The 12412-nt window shown below is 36.8% G+C and overlaps 1 protein-coding gene across 4 annotated transcripts in view; it reads right to left on the bottom strand.

Annotated features, from left to right (window-relative positions):
• The window catches only part of LOC111864968 (protein bric-a-brac 1), a 346096-nt gene that overhangs the window by 10014 nt on the left and 323670 nt on the right, over nt 1-12412 (bottom strand). For all 4 annotated transcript variants that reach the window (XM_033752038.1, XM_023852662.2, XM_023852817.2 and 1 more), the window contains one exon: nt 3925-4073. In XM_033752038.1, the coding sequence (XP_033607929.1) occupies nt 3925-4073 (149 nt within the window). The remainder of the gene's footprint in view (nt 1-3924; nt 4074-12412) is intronic.

Here is a 12412-nt window from a genome sequence, read left to right as displayed (position 1 = left end):
TGTGGTGGGGGGGGGGGGGTGTTGACCTGCCTATTACTGTAGCAATGGCAACGCTCCGAAAGTGTTACATCACCGCTGGCGGGGCGAGGGGGTGTCCTCCACAGTGCAACACGTCACAATGCTCCCTCCTTAAGGCTGTTCCTCCCAAATAGCCTAACAGTGCACCCCCATTCCTTTTTCTTCCAAGGATGTGCTTTCTGCATCTCCTATTATTTCGGCTACTCCTTGCAGAGACTGTTCTCCGGCCGTTATGACCGCTCCCCTCTTAAGACCAGCTCGTCTCGAGCAGCTTTCTTTTAACTTGCCTAGAAGATCCAGTTGTATCACATTCATTTGTCGCACATTCACTCTTGCTCGGGAGGCCAGTACTTCTACGTTACCAGCTCCTCCTGTGTGCTATTGAATTTTTTTCGTTTCGGAGGGGGTCGACCCCTCCACAGTGTCCAGTTTTTGATGTTCGTATCTGCTGGGATTCCATGCAGCACGTCTGCTTGTGCACTAGCACATGCATCGAAATTTCCTTTCACGACGAGTCCTTCTCGTGCTCTCTTTGGCATATCTTTATGATGGCTTGTGAGTGACTCTAACTGATCTCCCTGGAGTCTCAGTCTCTTGTGCTGTGTCACATTTGCACAGCTAGTCTTATTTCTTGTTGGCCACGACCAGTCGCTTCCTCCTGGGTCCACCAGTTCCCTGAGTAAGGTTCTCCTTCACAATGTCTCTCTTGCGTCATGCCACTGTTGCGCGATGGGACATCCTTGTGTCGCTTCTCTTCAGGGGTCCACAATTCCTTTGGGTCCAAGATTTCCTGAAGATATTCCTCCTGAGCCATGCCACTGTTGCATGGCGGGACACCTTCCTGCAGGAGGTAGCCAACTTCGCCCGAGGTCCACAGACTCCTCGGGTTAGTTCCTGTGGCTCTCCACGTCGCACTGCAGCTTGCTTCTTGGCCCTATACCTTTTCTTCCGTCCTTTGACTGGTTTGACTATGACATCTTCGTTGGGGACTTCTCATTGTTGGGCCACCTCAGGTTTCCTGTCCACTGAGGGCGGCTCTTTTTCTTCTAGACGTGCCTCCATCTCTTGGCAGGCCATCGTCTCTTTTCTGGTATCTGTTGTTTCTTCTTCAGGTTCTACGACCGGTTTCACTGTGGGGACCTCTTCTTGTTGTGCCACAGGTTTCGTGTCCACTGAGGCCGGCTTTTCTTCTACTAGACGTGCCTCCATCTCTTGGCAGGCCATCGTCTCTGCCTCTATTTCGGGTTTAAATGTGGACACCATCTCCATGTGGCTGGTGCCCATATTTTCTTGCATGGCGGCCATCTTTCTCGCCAGGCTGCCTCGTCGTGGTCCATCTTTTCTCGCCGGGCTTTCCACCTATCATCAAACCTTTTCAAGGCAGCTTCTCTCTCGGCCCTTCATTTTTCCCTCAGGAGTTGCATCATCTGCTGTGAGTCCATTATCTTTTTGTAAGATAACACTTTATGCACCCGTAAATTCGATTATTCATCGAGGCGTGTTGAAGTTCGTAAAAAATTCTGACATCAGTGTAACGTGTTTTGATACTGACAACGCCGTTCAGGTTGTTAATTGGTTTATTTAACAACCTACAAGTCTTGGCTACAATTAATTATAACATTGTTACAGGTTTACACAATTTACAACCATACACAATAATCTGTCAACTCTATCTTCAGTAGTCTACACGTAGTCACAGTACGATATAGGAGCTATACAAGTGTCACTGTATTACACACTCCCAATTACTTCTCTTGTGAGCCAAGCATCTGCTTCTCACGCTATCGCCTCTAATCACACGTTCCGGTATTCTTCTTTCCGCTACAACTGAACTCGGCGACTGTTCCATTTCAACTGTCTTCGGTGGCTGCTGATCACTCACTCACACTTCTAACTGCTCACTGCTGACTAACTCGTAACTAACTGACTCATTGCTCGCTATTAGTCACAGTTAAATATTATTTATCAATGTAAAAGCTGCCTTCTGAGTAAGGAATGTGTCCTAAACAAGTAACAAAGAGAATGGCTTGATTTGAAAATTTTTTTATACAACAGAAGGGGGAAGTACATCAGTCGAAGCTGTGTGCCAGTAACACTGTTTGAATGCCCCTGCTAATATGTCTCACATCATTATTAGCCAAATAGATTAGCACATTGGTATCTGACATTTCAGACTCAATTTCTGCAAATATCAACAGTTGCTTCATGAATTGTGTTCAACAGTTTCATCACAATAAAAATGTTGGACTTTCAAGGTTTCTTTTACATTTAGGGCACAGGAAAAATGTTACAGGCAGTGAAATTTGGTGGGCAAGGAGGCTATATCACTTATTCAGTATTGTTATTACTTAAAATTTGCTGCAAGGGCAGGCCATATGAGAAGGTGAACCGTCACCATAAATCTGTCACCCACTGGATCTAAACACTTATAAATAGAAACGTCAGTGACCTGGTGAAGCATGCTAATGATGCACAACACTCTTGTAGGCAAACAAAACAACTGTTATTTTGATCCTGACATGCATTTGGCATCCTTTTTCAAGTTACAGTGTGGATGGAGATTTCTAGTGTGTTGATTGGTGCTTAGTTTTGCAGCTGTAAGCAATGATCCACGTTCATCGCCTGCCATAATGTTTAAGCACAACAGTTATTGTATGTTCACACAAGTCAGGATCCATCTTCCTTTCCCCATTATAAAGATAGCAGCAATTCCAGATATTCAAACCTTACATCAAACACAAGGCATACATATGGAACAATAAGAGATACCATGGTTGTCATAAGGACAGGAAGGAAAGGCAGACATATGAATACCTCGGAAAGAACAAGATTTATAAAATCAGTAGGAATCACCTGCAGATGAATAATACATACAACCTCAAATTTCAGACTTTACGTGTACTTTACGACAAAACAGCAGCACAGGCAATCATGCTGAATGCTCATACAAGTGACATACACTCCACTAGTGGGAACGCATACGGACACATAAAAATAACAAATTCATATAATAATAATGATCATCTTTTCATGTGACAATACTTATACATTACAGAAACATGGATGCTTCAAGTGGAAAATAGCGTGGGAACAGAGAACGAGTTTTGTTCTCAAAGAAATGTACAAATGTGAACAACGATAATTCAAAGCATCGAAATCTATTGCCTTAAGATTTATTGCAGTGCACTGATCTAAAAAAGTGAACAACACCTTGAGGATGGCCAAGTGGCGCCAAAAGATGTAGCACGTGAATGTGATTTTAATGCTGTTTTAAATTAAGGAGATACTGTGAACATTTTTAAGTTGCACCAAAGATGGACGTGAATAAGTGAGTGATACATCAGTGCAACAGGATGCTCAAATTCAATATTATTAATTGAAGTTACCATTCATTGTTTTTCAAGAAGTTTCATACTATTAAGAAAACGAATCTGTCTTAACAGATACACAGAAATTATTCTTCAGCCAAATCTGATTATATGAAATTACATGACATAAGGAGACACAGTAATTACTGAAATTTGGTACATGCCTGATTTGGTGAATGCTTTAGTGAAGAGACTAATAATATCAGCTATTATTACAACAACAAAAGAGTTTGAATAGAGAAGCTAATGTACTTCAGAGGGGGAACAGCAAGGAGTTAAATGGAGATAACTACTGTATGGTATAAATGGGGACAAAAAATCGTGTTGCAAACGAGAAGTACAGAAGTACACAGAAAAACAGAATTTGAAGAATTAAAATTTTCAATTTGCCTTTGGTCCTTGATTTTTGGTTGCCTGAACAATTACATGTGAGGCACTGTTTCTTAGACTGTCAGGATCACCACAATCTTGTAACAAGGTGTAAGTATATTTAGAGACAATCACAGATTCACAGATATGAAATGAAATTAATCATTACCTGCAGGCGAGGATAGCCTAGGTGTGGCTCTTCCTTGATGTGCTGTGTGTCACGGAACACCACAGCCCTGATCACCCCCCGGATGTGGTCTTCTGGCCATGACCCCAACAGGATCCTCTGTGGCCTACCACGTCCCTTGGGTCGCAGGTCTGCAATCATCACATGCAGCAGATATTACTGTCAGTTTTAAAGTAATGGATCCTCCATGAGAGGAAAATTTTGTTATATGAAGACTTAAATAGTAGTGATACTGTGATTCTCTCCATAAGATTTTTCTTGTCAGGGATATGATTGTCTCTATTAAAAGACTCAATCTATATTAAAAGGGGCTAATATACCAGCAAGGTCTTCTGGAATGTTATGTCATTACAGTCTTACACGTCCACTAGAGTACCAATATGGACCATGGTCACTACAAGTTGGGAATATGTAATTTTGTTCTTAAAGGAATGTTTTCCAAAACAAATAACTTGTGACAGATGTTGGAAGTAGCTGATTATTGGAGGAATGAATAAGACTACAGCTTAAACTCTGCTCTGATAAGCTGCCATTAATAACATAATCCTTTTAATGTCCAGCAGACAGTGAAAAAGGTATCAAATTTAAGAAGGGGGATAGGATTATGCTCTGAACGTATTTCTAAAATAATTAGTATTTTCTGTTTACATGTTGCCAAGTGTTCTAACCAAGAAGTACATAGGCTGATATTCCAGTACTGATAATCAGAACTATAGGCAAAGCAACAAACAAGTATAAATTTACAAATATTATGTTTTTGGAAATTAACCATCATCTTGTCTCTTATCTAAAAACTGTCCATTTATTTTTCAAAACACAGCATTTAGGAGACTGGATTCTGTTTCAATTTTCAGGCAAAACCTACTCAGTTGGACCCAATCGATAGACCTAGTCCATATCGCTGGATAAGGTCAACTAAGCAGGTTTTACCTAAATATAGAGACAGAATCCAGTCTTCAAAGTGCTGTGTTTTGAAAAATAAACAGAATGGTTTTTAGACAGAGGCAAGATAATGGTTAATTTCCAAGAACATAATATTTGTACCAATGCACCATCATCACAAACTTTTATATCTCAATAAGTATAAATTTCATATATAAACAGATGTTACTTAAAAGGAATAGTTTTGATTCTTTTCATACCTAAACTTTAAAAGATGAAGTTAGCCTCATCCTCTGTGAGAAAAAGGATGTGATCCATTTATTTACACCACATTTGTCTAATATGTTCAAGTTTTACATCATAATTAATTTTTACTTCTAGCTTGCAGTATATAATGTATCTTCAAATGTGACTTCATTTTACTGCTTTTAGAGTCTTATAGTTGTCAAAGCAAAGTCACTTCAGAATATACTTGTTTCATTCTTCTGGAAGCTTATTACAGCTGCAAAGACAACTCAAAAGTTGAAGATGACACCATTACCTATACAGTTGAACCTGTTTTCTCTAATTACTCTTTCAGAGCCATAATGAGATTAAAGTTATTAATAAGCATCCACAGACAAATTGTCCATATGAGGAAGGGTAATTTTCTGAAGGCTGTGACATAACTTGATATGTTATACAACAATCATAATGCTGGCTCTATTCTCATCTTCAGGCAACTTGGCATTATACTGACATATTCTTTTATATTTCCTATTTTTAAGCATACTGTCAACAGGCAGAATAAAGCCTAGAACCCTCTGAATACTGAATGCATATACTCAGATTAGCACAATTTAATATTCAAAGCTTGGTCACTGACAAAACTTGGTGGCACCATTATGAGTCAGAGTTGGAGAAATCTAACACACAGTGCAAACACCAGCAGATAATGCACGCACATTGGTGTAAGCAGCAGATTCCAACAAACCTCTGCTACTAGCATGAAGTCTTGTGGGTGGATATCAACACTGTGGCTGAACATTCTTCTTCCATCTTCAAGGTTCAAAAGAGTACAGTGAGGGAAAACATAAGTAACAGTTTAAGTAAATGGGAAGTGAGAGGGAATTTAAAAGATAATATGTTTATAATCTTACACCATAATGTTCAGAGTCTAAGCAATAAGCACATGGAATTGACAGTACTTTTAAATTCTAGCTTGCAGGATGTAAATATACTGTGCTTTACAGAACATTGGTTGGACGAATTCTCACTAACCTTGGTAGAAATAGATAAGTTTAAATTGGTTAGTAAATTTTGTAGAAAGCAAAGTAAGAGTGGTGGACCATGTATATTTGTAAACAAAGAGGTGAACGTAAGGGAAGTCACATTTTTAAATGAACTGAGTAGTGAAAAAACTTTGAGATATCAGGTGTGGAAATTGAAAAATTGAAATGGGTATGTATATGTATATGTATATTTACATATGTAAATATGTATTTACAGATCATGTCATGGTGACGTGAACACACTGTTAAAGAAACTCAAATCTCTCATTCAGAGAATACACAAAAACAAGAAAAAATTAATAATCTGTGGAGACTGGAATATAAACATGATCCAAAAAAATGGGCAGGTCCAGTCATTGAAAAATATGTTAGTACCTTATGATTTAATAAATATAGTCTCCAGTCCAACAAGAGTTACTAGTAGCTCAGAATCACTGTAAGATATGTTGGTGTTAAATAAACAGTTTAACAAGAATTACATTGAGATTATAAATATGGGATATTCAGATCATTTGGCCAAGATTTTATGGGTATTAATAGACAAAGGTAAAAATGAGAGAAAAAAAGCTTTAAAAAGAAAGTATACCAAGGACAATATTGCTAAATTTATAACTCTGTTGACTAGTGAATCTTGGGGGGAAATATATGTGGAAAGGTGTGTAAATGAGACATATAAGCAATTTTTAATAAAAATTCTTAGACTATTTTAATCAAGTATTTCCACTGAAACCAGTAATAAAGAGAATTACTAAGAATATGAAATGGATATCAAAAGGAATAAAAATATCTTGCTGGAAAATGAGGTTTTTAAATGATTTAAAATGGAGGATAGCTTTGCCAATTGAAATAGTAAGCCATATCAGTAGTTATCAGAGGATATATAAAAGTTATTTTAGAAGCAAAAAAGAAACAAAATGATAAATGGATAGAAGCGGCATCTAACCCAAATAAAATAATATGGCAGATAACAAATAAAAGAATGGGCAAAGTAGGAAAGGATGACCAGGAGATTCGGTTACAAGGATATAATAGGAAAATATCCCGCCCCCAGGAGGTGGCTGACACACTGAACTCATATTTTATAGACAAAGTTGAAGAACTCGTGGAGAAAAACAAGAGTAAGACCAAATAAATATCGTTAAAAAAGTTGTAACAGGAAACCCAAATTCAATGTATTTTTGGCCAATCTTGGAAGAAGAAATTGTCATAGAAGCATCTAAATTAAAGGGTAAAGCCTCAGCGGGAGCTGTTGGAATCCCAGATTTTCTTATAAAAACATGCATCTCAAGTATAAAAAACCACTCAATTTTATATTTAATGAATCAATAAATCAAGGGGATTTCCCTGATTTATTGAAAACTGCAAAGATCAAGCCAGTTTATAAAAGAGGAAACACTGCCATATTCTGAAACTTAAAACCTATTATATGAAAATAATCCACAAAAGATAAAATTCAATTTAGATAACGATTAAATAATTTGGAGTGCAATCTCTTTTAAGACTTCCATTCCCTTTATAGGCTGAATCATATTAAAAACTTCACCTAATTACTAGTCATTTTATTTACACTCAAAATCTATTTATCAAGGAGAATCTTATTCGTTTAACTGTCCTTCTGAGAGGATCTCATCCAAATTATACAATGGGTGTTCCAGTAAATATCTTTTGAGTCTATGTAGGAATTCTCTATCTGCTTTTACCATTCTTAGTTCCAAAGGCAGTCTATTATAGAGCTTAATAGCCATATTTGTAACACCCTTCTCATATGTTAAGGTATTATAACTCTGCACGTGAAGGTCGTCTTTCTTTCCCGTGTCATACTTATGTAGGTCAGAGTTTTTTGTGGTGTGAATGTTATATTTCTTGAAATAACCGAACACCTCTAAAATATACAAAGATTTTATGGTTAAAATTTTTAATTCTCTAAATATAGGTCTACATGATTTTCTTTTCTTTACAACTTTCATTACTTGAAGAAACCTTTTTTGCAAAATCATAATTCTTTCACTTTCACTTTCTGTCCCCCAAAATATTAAACCATAACTTATTTGAGATTGGAATTTAGCAAAGTACACATTCCTAAGGACATATGGGCTTACTTCGCCTTTCAAAGCTTTAATAATGTAACACACCTTACTGAGCTTTGTACAGACCGACTGAATATGAATGTTCCATTTTAATTTGTGGGTTAAATTAATACCAAGAAACCTAAACTGTGCTGTATAATTAATTATTATATTTTTAAACATAATTACTGGCTCAATGCTATCTTGTAGTTTATTCATATGGAAATACATTGCTGTAGTCTTCTCATTAGTTATTACCACATAATTCACTGAAAACCAAGATTCGAGTTGCTTCATTACCTTATCTATTTTGTCTTGGAAGAATATTTTTGTTCTTTTCTATTACCAGTATACTGGTATCATCTGCAAACAGCACCACTTCCCCGTTAGTTATATGGAGGGGTAGGTCATTTATGTAAATGAAAAACAAAAACAGGCCCAAAGTTGACCCTTGTGGAATCTACCTTTACATTCCTTATTTTTGAATTAAAATGAGTCATACAGTCACTGTTGCCCTTAGAAATTAATTCCACATATTGTGCCCTCAGTGTTACGTATGATTTTAGCCAGGCATTAATTTGCCCTCTTATCCCATAATGCTCTAATTTTTCTAGCAAAATATCATGGTTAATAACATCATAAGCCTTTGTTAAATCAAAGAAAATACGCACTGGTAGTAATTTCTTATCCAAAGCTTCTTGTATCTTCCCGATAAATGACTGACATGCTGATATTGTTGATTTATCTTTTTGAAATCCATATTCTTTTTTCAGTTAATATTTTAAATTTAGCTGTAAAGGACACCAGTCTATTGTATACTGTTTTTTCCAAGATCTTTGAGAATACTGAGAGCACTGATATAGGTCTATAGTTACTCGCTTCATTTTTGTTTCCTCTTTTGTAAACTGGCTTGATCTTTGCAATTTTCAATAAATCAGGGAAATCCCCGTGATTTATTGATTCATTAAATATAAAATTGAGTGGTTTTTTATACTTGAGATGCATGTTTTTATAAGAAAATCTGGGATTCCATCAGCTCCCGCTGAGGCTTTGCCCTTTAATTTAGATGCTTCTATGACAATTTCTTCTTCTTCCGAGATTGGCCAAAAATACATTGAATTTGGGTTTCCTGTTACAACTTTTTAACGATATTTCTTTGGTCTTACTCTTGTTTTTCTCCACGAGTTCTTCAACTTTGTCTATAAAATATGAGTTCAGAGTGTCAGCCACCTCCTGGGGGCGGGATATTTTCCTATTATATCCTTGTAACCGAATCTCCTGGTCATCCTTTCCTACTTTGCCCATTCTTTTATTTATTATTTGCCATATTATTTTATTTGGGTTAGATGCCCCTTCTATCCATTTATCATTTTTGTCTCTTTTTTGCTTCTAAAACAACCCTTTAATATATCCTTTGATAACTACTGATATGGCTTACTATTTCGATTGGCAAGGCTATCCTCCGTTTTAAATCATTTAAAAACCTCATTTTCCGGCAAGATATTTTTATTCCTTTTGATATCCATTTTCATATTCCTAGTATTTCTCTTTATTTCTCGTTTCAGTGGAAATAGTTAATTAAAACAGTCTAAGAATTTTTTTATAAATTGCTTATATGTCTCATTTACACACCTTTCCACATATATTTCCCCCCAAGATTCACTAGTCAACAAAGTTATAAATTTAGCGATATTGTCCTTCAAATCACAAATTATGCCAATCACACTGCTCTGTCACTTGATGACACACTTTGAAGACAAAAGGATTCTGAGTTTTCCACCAACTTAAACTGTGATCTGAAAAATGGGACTGAACCTACATGCCACACCTGTTAATAATTTTTAAACCAGGATACAGAAAACTCTAGTACAGTACTCAGAAGATATTTCTGAATTAAAAAGATATTAATAAATTAGGAATGTCCTTTCATTTTAAAGATTAAACACACACACATTTTAAAGGAATCTGAAAATATTTTGTCATTCCTATTTTTTGTTAAGGCCACCACTATATAGCACAACTATAGCATAATGCCTACATTGATTCCACTTCATCAACCTGACAGTATTTACCTCATTTCATAAAATTGCTTGATCAATTACTGTGCACAGCCTTGCAATTTCCAGAAAAGCTGAAGAGAATTTAGAATGAGCCAAAATATAGGATTTGCTATCCTTTACTTTATGCTGAAATATGATTTATCCCACCTAATATCTAAACCACAGACACAGTGAACTATCATGGAATTTTCTATTAAAGTAAACAAATACTGAACTGAAGAGACAAATAGTTTCCATGTAAACCACATTCTAACTGCAATTTTGTTGACTACAGATGCACTGGAATATCTACATGTTCTTGTCTTTTCCATCTATTCTTCGTAGACGGCCAAATTACTGTAATAATTCGTCTTCTAATTTTGCTAACAAATTTTGAACTCCAACATTTTCTGTGATAAGCCTAGCTAGATGTGTGTACCAATAATACTTTCAAAACAAAAAGCCTTGGAAAGAATATTCACATGTAAACATCACATCTTTAAAGCTGCCAGTCCATCTCTTACTCTCATTTTATTCATTACTAGGAAAGTGTAGAAATGGCAGCACTATTCCTCTGAAGACCACTTCCATTCATACTTTACAGTACCCTATCACAAAGAGTCCCAACATTACAATGATGTGATGACAAAGTGTTAGTAGCAATGCCTGTCACCTTTCAATACCAAGTCAAGAAATTTATTTGCAACAAATTTTAGAAAACCTTGACATCACAACCCTGTAGCAGTGGCTGTGTTTCATGTCCCCCCCAAACATAAAGTTTATACAGTGTCCAATTTGCTGCTAAAATCTGCTAAATTTACAGCCATATTTGAGGAGACTTTTACAACACCACCACCATCACCGAATTTATTCATTTGCGATTAACCATTACCATTTAAAGTTTGAGGGCCAAAATGCATGAGTGTTTTGCATTTAAAATGTTTGTATTCATGCAACGGTTAGAGTAATAACTCTTTAAACTGGTGACTGCTGGCACTGACACAAACTTGGAGCCATTGAAGTGAGGAGCAATGCAAAGAATGTAGAGTTTGGAGTGATATATTAACAGAAGCACATGCAGCAAAAATGCATTGTCACACATCTTCTGTGGTTGGTGGCTGTTGATGAACTTCACCCTTTACTGTTCCCCAAAGAAAATAATCTAACAGGGTCATGTCTGGTGGACAAGGAGGTCACCTCACAGATACACAATGCCACATCCATCACTGAGGAAGTGGTTGCCTCATTACATGTACATTATGTGTGGGACACCCATCATGTCAGAACCACACTGTCTCATGAGTCTGCAATGGTATATCTTACAGAAGAAGCAGTCTCTCTGAAAGAAATGCTATATATATGTGTCCTGTTAATGATCCCTCAATGAAGTGAGACCCAATGATCACCAATTATGCTGCACCAGATGTCTACTCTCCATCATTGCAGATGGTACACTTGCCGAAGCCAGTGAGGTTTTTTCAATAGACCACTAACTCATGTTCCTCAAATTTACTTGAGCACAATTTGTGAAGGAGACTTCATGAGTAAAGAGAATGTTTTGAAATAAATCATTATTATTCTGCAGCTGATTAACTGCAAACTCAGAGAAGTCCAAGAGAGCACTGAAGAAATTCTGTGCAAGGCAGAAAGGTGGTATGGGTGAAATTTGTGGCACAGCAGCACACACCCAACACTTCAATGACTGCATGCAGAATGCTGTGTATTTGCCTAATACTCATGCGTGACTGTTCACAAGAGCTGCCAGGACAGCAATTTCATTTGCTTTCGGTTTCATGATTGCCATCTAACAAATTTTATCAACTGTAGGGGCTAACAGAATTTTTCTTCAGGGTATCTTTCACTGTAGCTGCCTTGCTCACAGAGTTTCTTCTGCAATCACTGTCAATGAGAATAATGTCCAAGTGTTCTTCATTAGTGCACATCCTGATAAACACCTGACATAGTAACCTGAGTAAAGTACTGCATTCAACCAAAGGAAAAATGTAGTCTTGCTTGCATCACGAAGAACAGTGCAGCTGATTTGCAATTCCCCCTTTGCTGACGAACAGCACCATGGGCATGCCTGAAAGTCCAGTACTGACACATTTATCTGTCATATAGGGGAATCATAAAGTAGCTTTGCAACTTTAAAATTCTACACCAAACACATGTTTCACTTGTGTCATACTTGAAGTGGTAATATCTTAGTAAT

The sequence above is a fragment of the Cryptotermes secundus genome, unplaced genomic scaffold (assembly GCF_002891405.2).
Source record: "Cryptotermes secundus unplaced genomic scaffold, Csec_1.0 scaffold2380, whole genome shotgun sequence".
NCBI lineage: Eukaryota > Metazoa > Arthropoda > Insecta > Blattodea > Kalotermitidae > Cryptotermes > Cryptotermes secundus.
The sequence above is the reverse complement of the archived record's forward strand: the minus strand, read 5'-3'. Positions and strand labels throughout refer to the sequence as shown.